Source organism: Hyla sarda, chromosome 2 (genome assembly GCF_029499605.1).
Source record: "Hyla sarda isolate aHylSar1 chromosome 2, aHylSar1.hap1, whole genome shotgun sequence".
NCBI lineage: Eukaryota > Metazoa > Chordata > Amphibia > Anura > Hylidae > Hyla > Hyla sarda.
Genome location: NC_079190.1, coordinates 427,192,133 through 427,209,634, shown reverse-complemented (window position 1 = coordinate 427,209,634; position 17,502 = coordinate 427,192,133). Strand labels below are relative to the sequence as shown.

The 17,502-nt window shown below is 42.5% G+C and overlaps 1 protein-coding gene across 3 annotated transcripts in view; it reads right to left on the bottom strand.

The window, feature by feature from the left end:
- GIT1 (GIT ArfGAP 1) overlaps positions 1-17,502 on the bottom strand; it is a 155,161-nt gene that overhangs the window by 77,799 nt on the left and 59,860 nt on the right. For all 3 annotated transcript variants that reach the window (XM_056559014.1, XM_056559016.1, XM_056559015.1), the window contains exons 2-4: positions 11,623-11,756; positions 4,812-4,924; positions 2,859-2,964 (exon numbers count right to left, since the gene is read on the bottom strand). In XM_056559014.1, coding sequence (XP_056414989.1) covers positions 2,859-2,964; positions 4,812-4,924; positions 11,623-11,756 — 353 coding nt within the window. The remainder of the gene's footprint in view (positions 1-2,858; positions 2,965-4,811; positions 4,925-11,622; positions 11,757-17,502) is intronic.

Here is a 17,502-nt window from a genome sequence, read left to right as displayed (position 1 = left end):
AACATCAGGAAACCGGTAGCGTCACGTGATGCGTTTCAGGAATTGTGCACACCCTTAATCGTACCGAATCATACAATTAAGGGTGTGCACAATGCCTGCAATGCATCACAGAACATTACCTGTTTCCTGAGGTCGATTTTTATATACTTGTTTCTGTTATATAGTAAACCAGCCAAAAAAAAGAAAATGAGAATTAATGGTTTGCAGACGTAAGTTTGGTTTGCATTAGACAAGTGTCGGATAAACCTGCCTCATTTCATTGGGAATGTGCTGTCGGTAATATGGAAATTGTTTATTAATAGAGAACAAGTAGGCAAATTATCTTGTCTCCATAAGGAAGAAATCTGGTTCCCTAGTGCCACCCTCTGGAAGTAGCTACTCTGTAAGCCAATGTTTCCCAAACAGGGTGCCTCCAACTGTTGAAAAACTACAACTCCCAGCATGCCCAGACAGCCACAGCTGCCATAGCATGCTGGGAGTTGTAGTTTTGCTACATCTGAAGGCACCCTGGTTGGGAACCAATGCTGTTAGCTCTGTAATATCACATCACAGAGATGCACTGTGCCCACTGCAAACTCTTAAAGGGCCCCTACCACCACATACAGTAATTTCTAGCACTGTTATATGCTGCTTTTTATAGAGCGGTGTAACCTCCTAACAACAGGGCTGGGTGCAACTGCAATCTTGGCACCTCCTATAGCTCGTTGATCTATCCAACATCAGAGCTATAGAAGATGCAGCTTACAAATAGTAGTTCGATAAAAAAATGATATGGCATGACATGCAGAGGGAGGGAAGGGGATACCACAACCCCCTTCCATCTTGAAACAGACCTGTCCCTAGTGGAGGTCTCGGTCTAATCCAGTGTTTCCCAGCTATTGTGCCTCTAATTGTTGCAAAAATACAACTCCCAGCATGCTTGGAGAGCCAAAGGCTGTCCAGGCATGCGGGGAGTTGTAGTTTTGCAATAACTGGAAGCACAATAGCTGGGAAACACTGGTCTAAGCTCTAGGACAAACACAGAAGTTGCCCCTTTTCATTTTCTATAGGTTACACTCCTTGGCTTTTAAAGGGGAATGTGTCACTTAGAGGCAGCCATTGATACATGTTCTTTTTTGTTTTGTTTTTTTTCTTATTGAAATTTTTTAATTTCATTTTGTACATTATTACAGGGGCAGTGATCTTGCCTGAGCCTATCTTAACAGTATTTAAAGAAGCCCTATGGACATAGGCAACAATAGACAGGAGCTGTCTCACTGACATGAATGGGGACCGTTACTGACCATGCTTGGTGACCTTTATTAAGGTCATTCCACAGGGAGGGAGTAGGCGGAGCTCTGAGTTTCAGCTATTGAAAAGATTCTGTCTCATCTATCTACTGGTGTCACCTTTCACTGTACTTCTGACTGATGATAAGGAGGACACTGCTGATCTGTAGAGAACAGGTAGTCTCAGCTTAACTTTAGGCCTAGTGGCCATAATTAAAACTTATTTTAGAATATAGATAGCAAAATGGAAAATTCGAAAAGAAAAATCTGCTTTTCTTTTTTTTTTAAACAAAAATAGAGAAACATAGTCGCATGGCCACCATTTGTATTTTGATCTAATTGCTTCTCAGCATAAATTCAAAAACTAACAGGTTGTTCGTATACATTTCAATCTAAAAGTACAAGCCCACTCGCTTTTTAATTAGCAGGAGACTGCATTAGGGTTTCCTCCTAGCATTCTCCCAGCCCTCTGGCAGGGAGCATTTGGTAGGTATTCACATTGATGTGGTTGCACTGCGGCGGTCATTGTTTCTGTGAGGGTGGTGTGGCGCGGAGCCAGGGGCTTGGTCGGGCAGCAGTTGGGCTGCCTGGCCACTGGGTCGCTCCCCGAGGGCATGGTGTTGAGGTGGTGGCCAGCGCTACACCAATGTTGGGTTAGGGACCCACTCTATATAGGTGGCCTTGACGTGGCGAGTGGGCTTGTACTTTTTGATCATAATGTATACTAACAACCTGTTAGTGTTTGAATTTATGCTGAGTAGTAGATCAAAATACAAATTGTGGATATGCGGCTGTGTTTCTTTTTCTCCATTTTTGTTTTATTTAAAAGGATAGTTTTTTCAATAAGGCCACGTGAAAATGGTCTTGCTTTGTGTTAGCTAAAAAGTAATCCTGCTAACCACGGAGCCATCGTGGGGCTATGAAAAGCAGGCTCGCATCTTATGAAGGGAAAAAAGACATGGGATTAACATATGATAGATTTCTCACCCAGAAGTGAGGATTCAGCATAGTAATGAACAAAAAAAATAAATAAAAAAAGTGTTTGAACTCACTTATAAAATCTCTTGCACTTAAAGCAGTTAGCCATGAATCAAAAAACACAAAAAACAAGTACTGTTTTCTGGGAGAAATTTGCTCTGCTTTTCTATATTTAGATAACAACTTTAACTCACATTCTGAAATCCATAGATTAAGTATATCCTATTTTCCTACAAGCCCTACGAATGTAATAGGATGGCACATTATGAGATCATCAGCCAAATTAACAGATATACGGGCTCAAAGAGAACCGCTAGAGCAGTGGTCTTCAACCTGCGGACCTCCAGATGTGGCAAAACTACAACTCCCAGCATGCCCGGACAGCCGTTGGCTGTCCGGGCATGCTGGGAGTTGTAGTTTTGCCACATCTGGAGGTCCGCAGGTTGAAGACCACTGCGCTAGAGGATATTTATGAGAAGGTAATGAGATGGTGCTTATAAATTTACTGAATACATCGGGAGGACAACAGAAATCGAAATACATTGATGAAAGTCTAATGTGTATTCAGTATACAGCTCTCTTACTACAGATGAGACATGTAAATGCCGGTACCTTGCTGAGGTCTTTGGCGGTCACTCCATCATCGTCACGACACGGTAACTTGTGCACAAACGCAAGCATCTGATACTTGGCACGAATGAACTCAGACTTTGTTGGACTGGAAGAAATAAATACAGACAGTCAATCTAGATCTCTATATTTAAAGGGCAACTCCAGCCAAAAAAAACAACTTACTTATCCCCTATCCACAGGATAGGGGGATAAGTAGCTGATTGCAAGGAATCAGACCCCTGGGACCCCCTGTGATCTCCAGAACAGGCTCTGGCTCTCTGTGAGGAGCGCATGCTGCAGACGGCATGCGCTCCATTCATTTCTATAGGAGCGTCGAAGAGACCCGAGTACAGCACTGGAGCATCTCCGGCACTCCCATAGATATAAATGGTGCTGTCTAGAGATGTCAGCAGTCGGACCCCCAAGATCAGCTACTTATCCCTGTGGATAGGTGATAAGTTACTTTTGGCTAAAGTTCTCCTTTAAATGTAAGGACCGTGGTACAGTAAAACTTTTTGTAGCGTTCCTGACCGATTTTAGCTACTGAGTGACAGCTGCAGTCTAAAGATTGTATTCAATTAAATGTATCCAGTAGTTGGATAGTTAAAACAAATCTGTAGTGCTATGAAAAGTCTCAATGTAGGGTAGCCCTAGCCTTACAATTGTGGGCAAAAATCTTTTATTTTGATCCCAATGACATCTCCATAGGGAGAGTTGTAAAGGATGAAACTGTACAATTTTGTATTACTTTAGTTTTTCTTTTCCTTTTTTTAAACATATTTTTATTGGTTTTTTGAACAACAGACGATTAACAACATAGTAGGCCATCCCCCTCCTAGTTTTAATTTTCCTATATAAGCATACTATTGGTATCTGGCAGCAGTTCATCCTCCTCAATACAGAGAATTTCCATAGCTGTTTAGTCAAAATGAACAGATATTTTATCTAGGGCAGTGTTTCCTCTCCGGACATGCTGGGAGTTGTAGTTTTGCAACAGCTGGAGACACCTGCTTGGGAAACACTGTTTAGCCAAACTGAACAGGCATTTTGTCTATGGCAGAGTTTCTCAAAAAAGGTGCCTCCAGCTGTTGCAAAACTACAACTCCCCTCGACAACGGAATCTTATTGAACATAATGGGGAGATTCATTAAAACCTGTTTAGAGGAAAAGTGGAGCAGTTGCCAAATCGCTTCTTTCAATTTTAAAGAGGCCTGTGAAAAATAAAAAGAAGCAATCTGATTGGTTGCTATGGGGATCTGGTCCACTTTTCCTGTACACAGGTTTTATTAAAGCACCCCCTATGTGCTTTAAATTATGACAGAATTTCGCACGGGAATTGCGCCGTGTGAAGATAGTCTAAGAGTACTTTCACATCCCTATTTTTGCATGTGCCTAAACGGATCATAAAATCAGATCCTCAAAATTAAAAATCGGTTGTCTCCAAAAATCTGTCAGACTTTACCAGTTTCATTGTATTTTTAATTTTTATTTAATTGTTTATGATTTTATGTGTATATACTTTCGAGGAAGTTTCCTGATCTTTGAAGACTACTCTAAAGCTGTTGCGAATGTGTCAATAAAAAATGTAATAAGATTAAACTGATGAAATTGTACAATGATATGATTTAATACAATTTACATAGACAGTAGTGTTCTGAAAATTGTAAAACAATTTGATCTAATTTTTACATTTGTGGTCAACCCAGAATTTGAACTTCACTAAAAATCAAGAACGTAAATGGACCAAATTGGGTACATGGGTTTGATATGATTATTCAATGGAGGTCAATGGATTTGTCTATATATACACGATTCTGTAGGATTTGTAGGTATAAAATCGTGCAGACAAGTCGGACGTAAAAATTATTATGTAAATGCATTTTAGTTTTTTCACAGATATCTGTTTACCTACCACACTCTTGTTATACCTCCTTATTTATGTTAAATACTCACTGAAGCTTGTCTTGTGGGTTGGCTTTACGCCGGCCACTCTGAACCTGCGCAGGATCTAACAGGGAATGTTCCCAAATGGAATTTGCTCCATTGCTGGCCAACGTGTGCACCATCTAGAGGAGATAAAACAAAAGGAATAAGGAGTTGCAGGCTTAAAAGGGTCAGATTGATAAGAATTACTGTAATTTATGTAAAGTTTTATCTAGTTTTACATAATAACAAATGTAACTGTTTATTTTTTTTATAAATAATAAAGTGTCTTTGTAAATAGTCTTGATTAAAAATAATAATAATAAATAATAAAATAATTTGTGTCTAATCTGATCCTCATATCTACTTTTTCTGCTGTGCAGGGTTGGTGCCAGGATTCAAGAAGCTATATATGTACCGTGCTTCCCAGAGTTCCACTTTCAGCTCTGTGCCAACATAGCCTGTTGGCTTTACCCTGGCTTTATGTGGGCGGGCCATGGCATGGATTTTCCTACATGCAGCAGTGATGATATGTAGGCACAGAATGAAGTGCAAGAGAGGTAAGTATATAACTAGGGATATTATAATCTCAACTAACATAGTTAAACTTGTTGAGCACATGAAGTTAAATATTATTGTATATACTGTACATTCATTCAACAAATTTGCCTCCGACTCCTTGTTGGCAGCTCATTGCCTAGGTAACTGACCACCACTTCACTCTAACAGGTATTTGGGCTGAGATATATATAGATATATATACACACATATACACATATATATATATATATATATATATATATATATATATATATATATATATACACACACACACATGCATAAAGATCAGCTAAAACACAACACCACCAGAGTGGAGTGGTGGTCTGTACCCTGGACAACAAGCTGTCAACAAGTGGAGAAAAGGAGCAGGAGTATCAGAAGGAGGCAAATTTGCTAAATTAATGTATTTGCAAAAATATTTTACTTGATGTGCCCTACAAGTTTAAAGGAGAATTCGAGCCATAACTAATTTATCTCCTCCACAGGATCTCGGCTGTCAGTGAAGGAAAGCATGTCGTCTTTTTGGTAGATGGCACGCGTTCCTCACCGAGAGCCGCGTTCCATTCCCGGAAATTGCAGGGGGTCCCAGAGGTCAGACTCCCTGTGATCAGGTGCTTATCCCCTATCCTGTGGATAGAGGATAAGTTAGTATTGGCTGCAGTTCTCCTTTAACTAGGCTAGTTGCGATTGGATACCTCTAAGGCTCCATTTACATCCCGCTTGGAGGCTACATTGCAGGGACACCTTCAAATTGGTTTTCCAATGTATACAATGGCGAACCTGCAAAAAACTTACAAAGATGTTCGTTCTGTTTTATGAAGGTATAAGTTTTGTTTGTGAATTATCAAGCTTTTGTGTCCTACAAAAAAAAAATGTATATACTTTGTATACCCACTGGGAGTTTGATCTACCAAAGCAGTGATCTACAAACTGTAGACCTCCAGCTGTTGCAAAACTACAGCTACAGCTTTTGCAACATCTGGAGGCCCATAGTTTGGAGACCACTGCAGTAAAGTGTATAGGTCTAAATAAACAGGGACACATTAAAAAATAGAATATAAATAATGTGCTTGTAATGACTGAAAGTGCTCTTGTTTTAAAGAGTACCTGTCACCAGACTAAACTTTTAATATATTGTTCCTTATGTAATTGTAAGACACTTTGCTATTTACTTGCAGTTAAAATTCTCAACCTTTATATGTTTTTAATGTGATTTAAAAAATGGCCACTAGGTGGCTCTGTTTTGTTCCCTGCGCAAGTCAAACAGTTGATTTGGTCTCCTCCCGGCCTGGCAGGAGACCAAACTCAGGAAGTGTGTGGGGGGCAAGGTACAGCTCTCGCAGACTTCAGTGACGAACGCCCACTTTCTCCTGCTGGGAGCTCACACAATGTAAACAAGGGGAAAGGTACCATTGAAAAATCTGGTTCGATGACAGGTACTATTTAAAAACCAAAATTTATAACACTGGCTGATCTATCTGGTTAATTCTAGACTATAACCACTGGCAGATCTTTAAAAAAAAAAAAAATCACAGTGGTTTTGTATTAAACTTTTTTAACTTCTATTTCACCTCTCAGATAACAGAAGACATATAGCTGTGCCTGTTAACCCAAGTACCATAAATCTGCTCGAGAAGGGAAGGAAACATCAGACACTTTATTTAACATACTGTATGTTCACTTAAAAAAAGGTCTGAGCATCTGGACATGTTTTTATCTACCTGACACGCTCAGTATGCAGCGCTCACCCTAACATACGGATACATTACGTTTTTCTTGGACTGCAGATCTATACAAAAATACTACACACCCATAAATGTATGTGTCCCAGAAGGGAGGCCATACTAATAACATCTGGTGATCGGCCTCTCCCTCTCAGCCGGGCCATATTTCAGATTTATATTTCAAGATCTTAAACAAAAGAATATTCTATACTATAAGGTATAAAAATTTTACACAGCATACGAACAGAAGAAAGAGAGACTGCAGCAATTTCATAATAGAAGATTTATGATAATCCGGTAAAGACTACTGTTAGATGGCCGGAATAAAGAACTACAAAGACCAGACAGAAGCAATTAGAAGGTATAGGGGAAAGGGACTGAACAGTAGTTTGTTGGACTGTATGGAAAATTCCCATTCCTTGTAATATCCATGGAACCACCAGATTAGAAAGTACAGTTTATTGCTGCTTGTACAGTGCCTTGCATGAATATTAAATGACTTTCCTACATGTATAACCACAGATTCAAATTTATTTAATTGAGATCGAAAATATAACATGGATTTCAAATGTATTTCCAAATAAAAATCTGAGAAGTGTTTAGTGCATAAGTATTCACTCCCTTACTGTAAAACCCCTAACAAAGATCTGGTGTGACCAATTGCCTTCACAAGTCACCAAATTAGTAAATAGGGTCCAATTTAATTTTAGCACAAATACATATGTTCTGTGAAAGGCCTCAACATTTGCTAAAGAGCACTACTGAACAAACGGCAGCATAAAGACCAAGGAGCTCACCAAACAGATTAGAGATAAAGGATGATCTGGAGGATCTGCAAAGATCGATAGCGGAGGTGGGAGAATCCGTCCACAAGGCAGCTATTCGGCTATGTTCAGTCGGTGGAATGTCTGCAGAGAACATGCCGGCACTAGCACAGCTCCAAAATGTGGCGCTTCATTTTCATGGGTCACTGAATCTAGATTTCAGCAACAAAAACATCTTCCACAAAAATTCCGTCATGTGCACAGTGCAGTCCCTTTGAATTTTGGATGCGGAATTCCATGGTGTGAGCATAGCCTTAGTCGTGTACTCTACAAATCTGCCTTTATGGAAGACTGGAAAGAAGGAAGCTGTTGAAAGTAAGGCTACTTTCACACTGCCGTTAGTGCCTGGCAGTGTAACGGCAATTAGAATATGTGGGAGAAAAATGTGTGTTTGCGCCGTTTTCCCCCCCCCTACCTTCCGGCGGAATAACGGACGTCAGAGAATCCTATTCAAGTAAACGGGATCCTCTGTGCCCATTATGCCTCCCGTTAGGCTCCATTTCAATAACAGACGTTAATGATAGTCAAAGGGGAGAAGATGAAGAAAGAAAAAAGAAAGTAAGAGCCCTTAACGTCCGTTTGTAACGGAACCTTTCACATAGTGTCAAAGTAGCCTAGGCCACAAGAAATCTCATTTGGAGTTTGCCACAAGGCATGGGAGACTCTGAACATATGTGGAAGAAGGTGCTCTGGTCAAATGAGACCAAAACTGAACTTTTTGGTTTAACATCGGCCATCACCCTGAGCACATTGAGGGAGATTTATCAAAACTTGGAAGAGAAGAAAAGTTGACCAGTTTCCCATAGCAACCAATGAGCTTGCTTTTCTTCATTTTTAACAAGGCCTCTGGAAAATAAAAGAAGCAATCTGATTGGTTGCTATGGCCGACTGGTCAACTTTTCCTCTGCACTGGTTTTGAATAATTATCCCCACGCGGTGGTGGTAGAATCATGTTATACGGATGATTCTCTTCAGCAGGTACAAGAAATCTGGTCAGAGCTGATGGAGAGAAGTGTGGAGCAAAATAAAGGCAATCCTAGAAGAAAATCTGATGAAGTCTGCAAAACCTGTCCAGAGAAAAAATTGCCCAGTTGCCCATAGCAACCAATCAGATTGCTTCTTTCCTTCATGTCCTCTGCAAAATGAAAGAAGCGATCTGATTGGTTGCTATGGCCAACTGGGTAACTTTCCCTTTGCAAAAGTTTTGATAAATCTCCCCCAATGACCCTAAACATACAGCGAGAACTACAATGAAATGGTTTAAATTAAAGGAAAACTATCATGCAATAGGGAATAAGTTTTAGATCACAGGGGGGACCCGCTGGGTCCCCCACGATCTACTGCACAGCATCCTGGCAGTCCCCAAAAAGGAGGCGTGCTGACCCTTGTACAAAGCAGCCGACACGCCCCCTCCATGTATCTTTGTGGGAGAGCCGGCGATAGGCTCTCCCATAGAGATACATGGAGGGGGAGTGTCAGCTGAGGTTTCGCGTGGGGGTCAACACGCTATGTTCCCGGGGAGAACCGGGGTACAGGAGATTGGGGGGGGGGGGGTCCCAGCGATCTAAAACTTATCCCCAATCGTTTGACTAGAGGATAAGCTTTTCTACATGATGCTTCTCCTTTAAAGCATGTTAATGTGCCCAAAATGGCTCAGTCAAAGCCCAGACATGAATCCAAACAAGAATCTATGGCAAGAATTTGCTGTTCATAGACGGTCTCAATCTAATCTGACTGAGCTTCAGAATATTTTTGCCCAAGAAGAGCGGACAGACATTTCTGCAAGGCATTGTAGTGTGATAAACTAGAGACCAGAGTCCCTCAGACAGACAAATGTGACCGCTTGTTTTTTTTTATTTTATTTAGTTATTTTTTATTCTGTGCGGCTACTGTCAGAGTCTTCTGTATCTATCAGGAGAACATGACTAGAACAGAGTTACCACTGTCTGCTTATATAACGGAAGCCATGGGCTGCGCACGGCCTGTGTGCCAGTGGACAGAATGAGTAATGCTTCTAGATACAATAGGAAATTGTGTATTGTCGGAGGAATGGCCAGAACATGCTCTCTGCTCTGCATAATAAAATGTGACCCCAAACAATGCAGTATTAGGCTTTGTTCACGCACAGTAGTTTGCTCAGTATTTTCCTCAGTGTTTTTAACCAAAACCAGGAGTGGAACCAGCATAGAAAAAAACTAAAATGCAAAGATTTGCACCTTTTTCTGTGTCAATTCCACTACTGGACAAACTACTATGGCTCAGACCTGGTCTTCTATTAAAAAAGAACATCAGAACATCACATACATCACATCACGCATTGGCAAAGTCTTTAGACCCGTTCACTTTTGCGATCTTGTGCGGCCCGGCCCATCCTTCTGCAATCAATACTCGATAATGACAAAATAAAACAGAAAGCTTAAGATTTTTGGTAAATTATTGAAAAGGAAAATAAAACTATTGCATTGACAGTTATTCAGACCCTTTACTCAATACTTGTGGAAACCCATTTGGCAGTGATTACAGCCGCCAGTCTTCTTGGGTATGATGTCACAAGGTTTCCACAGCTGGATTTGGGATTTTCTGCACATCATCTCAAGCTCCATCAGGTTGGATTGGGACTATTGGTGGAAGCCATTTTCAGGTCTTTCTGGAGATGTTTAATTCGGTTCAAGTTAGAACCCTGGCTGGGCCACGAGGGGATGTTCACAGAGTTGCCCCTAAATTACTCCTTAGTAGTCTTGACTGTGTGCTATGCGAAATTGGAAGGAGACCTTTCGGCCCAGGTCCAGAACACACTGGTTCCGATTTTCAAAGAATATCTCTGTAATTTGGTCCATTCAGCTTTCTCTCAACCCTGAACAGTCTTCCTATCCCAGCCTATGAAAAACACTCCCAAAGCATGATGCTGCCACCACCATGCTTCACTGTACAGATGGTATTGGACAGGTGATGAGCAGTGCCTACTGACAAGTGCCATGTAATGCCAGGTTTGCACATCTCAGCCTGCTGCAAGCACAGAGACTGCTTCTCAACCAAGTTGGGTTAAGCCTGAAAATGTCCAACACCCTGATGGACAAGACTATTGGTCTATTAACTAAATTGTGAAAAACGTACAACACCAATAGCAGATTTTCACTCAAGGTAGGCTGGTATCTAAAACACCAATATACCCTAATAGCCTATAGCCAAAATTTGTTGTATTTAGCTTCTGCCACTTTTTGAGAAAGGTATGGTTATAAAAAAAAAGGGGGGGAGGGGGGGGAGAGATTAAAAACACATTGAACATTCTACTCAATGGGGTGAGGTTATCATGGGTTAAGCATTGTTTTTTGTGGTAAAAAGGTAAAGAAAATATTTTTACGGGTCGAAAAGTTGCAAATTGCATTTTGACTGCAACTTTTTACAAATTTTTGCCCAATCTCACACCAGCCCGGACAACACTTAGAAACGTGTCTACATTGAACTACTTTGCTATTTATGAAGAACGTGGCACCTCTTTGATAAACGTGGGAAGTACAAATGATGGACGCCCAGGCAAACGGGGTAAAAAGAACCGGATTTACACAGACAATGATAAACTACCTCCAAGACTCTTTCTTTAGAATGTTCTCTTATTGTAAGAGCAAAAGCTTTTGATGCTGTAAAATCAATAGTGGTCCACGAATACAGTTTCCACAAATGCAATCTTTGTACATGACATAACTTCCTATCATGACTTTGTACCAGGCTAACCTGTAATAGAGAAGACGGCCATGCACTGTGTCGGAGGTGCTTGACAATAGAGATGTGTCTCCCAAGACTGCGGTGCACACTACAGCATTCATCACAGATCAACACTCCCCGGTTTATGGAGGCCCAACCTGGATCTGTGGAGTAAAGGAAAATAGGTATAAGTAAAACATTACATAAAATAGTGTAAAAAACTTAGAAACAAAAGTAAGCAAAGCAGTTCAAAGCAAGCCACCTGGTCAAAAAGTAAAAGATTAAGGTATAAAATGGATGGAAGTCGGACTGGTGGAACTATCACAAGCCATTAGTCAGATGTTCAGAACATTCCCATAATGTTCACTCTACAACCACTTCTTCAATGCAAATAGCAGACATGAGGCAATGAATGTAATGTGCAGCCCCCCAGTTGGAATCAAGGGCTATACATGAGGCCCCCACAATATGGAAGCATAACTGGCCTTGTTATACATTACAAAAATATTATTTGTACTACAGTTCAGCAGAACACTGTTATAGGAGACTTTGTAAATTAAGCAGTATCAGGGGCAATTCTTTGAAGGTATATCCATATGGGATGGAAGAACGCTCTGCACCAAACTGTACAGATGAGAAAACAAAAAATCTGCAACAGTAAAAAAAAACTGCAAACTCTGCAACAACAACAAAAAAAATGAATTGCAGATTCTTACATTAAGTGCAAAAGAGAAACTCTGCAGCATATTCTGTTTATTTAAAGGGGTTATGCAGGAAAAAAAACTTTTTTATATATATCAACTGGCTCCAGAAAGTTAAACAGATTTGTAAATTACTTCTATTAAAAAAATCTTAATCCTTTCAGTACTTATGAGCTGCTGAAGTTGAGTTGTTCTTTTCAGTCTAAGTGCTCTCTGATGACACCTGTCTTAGGAACTGTCCAGAGTAGAAGCAAATCCCCATAGCAAACTTCTTCTACTCTGTGCAGCTCCGGAGAAAAGCAGAGATGTCAGCAGATAGCACTATTGCCAGACAGAAAAGAACAACTCAACTTCAGCAGCTGATAATTATTGGAAGGATTAAGATTTTTTTTAATAGAAGTCATTTACAAATCTGTTTAACTTTCTGGCAACAGTTGATTTAAAAAAAAAAAAATGATTTCCAGGGGAGTACCCCTTTAAAAGGGTTGTGTTTGCACAGACAGTGGTGACCCGGCGCTCAGATACCCACCAGAGGTCAAACCAAAGTGGCTAAAAGCCGGACAGGACTGACAGGAGATGCAGAGGCATGATTATTTCCTAGTGAAGGATATTACAGACACAAATAATTTATACAACCAAATATAACCTCACATCAAAGAGAAATACTTGGTGGGGACAGAACTGCTGGCTCAAACCGGAGATACAACATTTCTATTATATGAGACGGAACGGTTGGGAGCCAGACAGATTGTGACAGGAGGAAGAACAACAACAGATTAGGCATCAGCGGGCAAACCAACAATTACCAACGCCACTGTATTAATAAAACGGGCCATCACTTTTGTTTGTTCCTCAACTAAACACATCAGAGCTGCAAATATCCAGGCAGGAAGCCGCATTTATTTTACAGCCGCCAACATATCCCCTCATAAAACAGAAGATGCGCTCACTAAAGCGAATGAAAATGACCTGCGAACAATTGTGCAGACAATGAGCATCTTCTACATATTTGATTTGTTAGCAGCCATTTCCAAGGGTAGCAATAGTCAACCACAGGCCTATATTATCAACACGGCTCCTATAGGAACAGCTCAACCACAGCCTGTTCAGTTAATGTCTTAAAGGGGTACTCCACTGCTCAGCGTTTGGAAGAAACTGTTCCGAACACTGGAGCAGGTGCCAGGAACTCGTCATGTAATAGCTAGGGATCAACAGATTATCGGTTTGCCCCCCCCCCCCCCGACCCGCCGCACCGCGTCCGCCCCCCCCCCGAACCGTGTCGCACCCCCCACCGCACCGCCCCGGCCCCATTGCCTCCCCATCTCCGGTTTTATTATTACCTGTTCCCAGGCCCATGCTACTTCTGGCTCCTGCTGCGTCCTGCGTTACGCTGTGCGCAATGACGAGTGACGTCATGTGCGCGAAATGACCGTCAGTGCGCACAGTGACAGCTCAGGAGGACGCCACCGGAGCCAGATGTAGAGTGGACCCCGGGCACAGGTAAGTAGAAAACCGGGGATGGGGGAGGCAATGGGGCCAGGGCGGTGGGGGTGCGACGCGGCGGTAGGGGGTGCGGAGTGGTGCGGCGGTGGGGGGAGCGGTGCGGGGGTGGCGGTGATAGGACCCCCGGACAGGCAGGGGAGAGTAGCGGGTGGCGGCGGCGGCGGTCTATGGCACCGCAAAAGCCACTGCAGTGCATTGATTTAAAGCGTCCGCTTTAAATCAATGATCTGCAGCGGTGTCGCGGGGGATAAATAGCCGATAACTTATACCGATATTACGGTATAAGTTATCGGCTATCGGCCCTAACCTCCACCGATTATCGGTATCGGCCCTAAAAAAACGATATCGGTCGATCCCTAGTAATAGCCCTGCCCCCTCAGTGCAAGTCTATGGGAGGGTTGTGGTGACGTCCTGAGGGGGCGGGGCTATGACATCACGAGGTCCAGGCGCCTGCTCCAGCGTTTGGAACAGTTTGTTCCAAACGTTGAGCAGCGGAGTAATATAACCATTCTGGAACAGAAAGTTATCGCTAGAATGTATCATAAAATTCTGATGGGCAGAACGCTGAACTCTGGAAACCCTAATAATCCAGGAAACGAAGGGACAGAGGTCTCTTTGGCATTACGTAGACATATTGGTGTTCCTGACCACCCAGTGTGCAAGGAACAGCAGCACAGCCCTAATCACTGACTGAGCCGTGCTGTAGTCCCACCATAGGGAAGAAGCATCAGTGAAGAATCCCTTTAAAGCCGCCAAACAAATAAAATAATTATCGGCTGAAATGTGGGTAGTACATCAAATTGCGAATCTAGGGATCAGGAAGGTACCTTAAAAAAAATATAAAACCGAATGGGTTTGTGCAAAGCGGTAAAAGATGATCAGCGTTCGGTCGATAATGCCACACACTAGAAGTTTGGGCCAACAACTGTGGGGAAAAAAAATCCAACCTGGCAGATCACCTTGGCAGGCAAGTTTGTTTGCCCCGCCCCCTCATGCTGTCATGCCCCGCCCCCTCAATGCAAGTGCAAGTCTATGGGAGGGGGCGTGAGAGACGTCATGGGGGCGGGGCGTGATGTCATGAGGGGACGGGGCTATGACGTCACAAGCTCCCGGCCCCAGCTCCAGCGTTCGGAACACAAACGCGGAGTACCCCTTTAAGGATTGGTGGAGGTCCCATACTATAGTGATACCCATATAGTAGTTTCTGCATTAACCAGATTGTTGATGGTGATGTCCGGCATTAACCCCTTAGATGCTGCAATCGAAGTTGATCACGGCTTCTAAAATGTAAAAAACATCCCAGGACCACCGCGGTGAAAATGTCCCCATCAGCCGACGGGACGGCAGGAGGGCCCTTACCTGCCTCCTCGCTGTCCAATTGGTGCCAGGAAGCCTCAGCAGCCTGGAGCAATCGAGCACCGATAACACTGATTAATGCTATGCTATGGAAAAGCATTGATCAGTGTATGCAATCTGAAGAATGTATGTAATAGTCCCCTATGGGGACTAAAACATAGTGTAAAAAAAAGAAAAAAGTTCCCTTCCCTAACAAAACTTTGAATCACCCCCTTATTCCATAAAAAAAATAAAATAAACATGTGGTATCGCTGCGTGCATAAATATCCAAACTATAAAAATACAACATTAATTAAACCACACGGTCAATGGCGTATACCAGTGATGGCGACCTTTTTGAGCCCGAGTGCCCAAACCGTAATGCACGCCAACTTTTTTTTCCCTCAAAGTGCCAGCACAGCAATTAAATCAAAATACTGAGGTTTAAGTTTAGAAAAAACAACGCACACAGTTGCCATAACTAATTAACATTTTTTTTTTTTTTAAAGAAGAACACAACAGAGTTCAATGATCCAAACTTGTTTTTTTTAAATTGGTAGTTTATAGTTCCCCCACATTAGGCTTGCAGTACAGTCCCCCCACATTAGGCTTGCAGTACAGTCCCCCCACATTAGGCTTGCAGTACAGTCTCCCCACATTAGGCTTGCAGTACAGTCCCCCCACATTAGGCTTGCAGTACAGTCCCCCCACATTAGGCTTGCAGTATAGTCCCCCCACATTAGGCTTGCAGTATAGTCCCCCCACATTAGGCTTGCAGTATAGTCCCCCCACATTAGGCTTGCAGTATAGTCCCCCCCCCATTAGGTGCAGTATAGTCCCCCCCCCATTAGGTGCAGTATAGTCCCCCCCCCATTAGGTGCAGTATAGTCCCCCCCATTAGGTGCAGTATAGTCCCCCCCCCCCATTAGGTGCAGTATAGTCCCCCCCACCCATTAGGTGCAGTATAGTCCCCCCACCCATTAGGTGCAGTATAGTCCCCCCACATTAGGTGCAGTATAGTCCCCCCACATTAGGTGCAGTATAGTCCCCCCACATTAGGTGCAGTATAGCTCCCCCCACATTATGTGCAGTATAGCTCCCCCCACATTATGTGCAGTATAGCTCCCCCCACATTATGTGCAGTATAGCTCCCCCACATTATGTGCAGTATAGTTCCCCCCACATTAGGTGCAGTATAGTTCCCCCACATTAGGTGCAGTATAGTTCCCCCCACATTAGGTGCAGTATAGTTCCCCCCACATAAGGTGCAATATAGTCCCCCCACATAAGGTGCAATATAGTCCCCCCACAGACATACAGCCTCCAGCCATATACAGTGTATGGCTGGAGGCTGTATGCCTGTGTACTGCCCCACTTCAGTGTTCAGACCACCGATCCGCCGTAGCAGTAGGTCCCGGGACCGGAGGAGTGCTGGTCGGAACACTGAAGATGACGCGCAGGTTACATACCATGCCCACGTGTCCTACTCGTCGATGCTCCACTGTTGCTATGGGCGCACGCACGGGACGTCAGTGATGTCCCTGCGTGCGCTACCTCCGGGCTGCCCTGCTTTTTTAAAGTTAAGGCGGGGCCACAGAAAGGTAACAGGGAGATCCTTGAGTCCCAGAAAGATCTTTCGGGACACAGGGATGTCCCGAATGGGCTGATGGTGAACTATGGCCGCGTGCCCAAAGGGGGCTCGGCGTGCCACCTGTGGCATGCGTGCCATAGGTTCGCCATCACTGGTGTATACGTTAAAAAAAAAAAATACCAAAGTCCAGAATTGAGTATTTTTGGTCACTTTTTGTACACTATATAAAAATGTATAAAAAGCGATCAAAAAGTCCCATCAAAACAAAAATGGTACAGATAAAAAAATAGACATCACAGTGCAAAAAATGAGCCCTCAAACAAAACATAAAAAAGTTAAAGGGGGGGTCAGAGGGGGAAATTTTTAAACATGCTACGGTAATTTCCGTACAAAGAGTTAACATTTTTTAAAAGAAGGAAAACTAAATAAAACCTATATAAGTTGGGTATTATTTCAATCATATGGACCTAAAGAATAAAGATAAGGTGCCATTTTTACCGAAAAGTGGATCTGTGTAGAATCAGAAGCCCCCAAAAGTTACAAAATGGCATTTTGTTTTTTGTTTTGCCATAGATTTTGTGGTGATGTCATTATAAAGTATAATTGGTGGTGCAAAAAAAACAAGCCCTCATATGGGTCTGTAGGTGGAAAATTGAAAGCGTTATGATTTTTAGAAGGTGAGGTGGAAAAAAACAGATGTCCTGAAGGGGTTAATCAGGTTGTTTTGGAGATCTACTCTGTACAGGACAGTTTTTGTTTTTTTTTCCCAACAAATGTTTT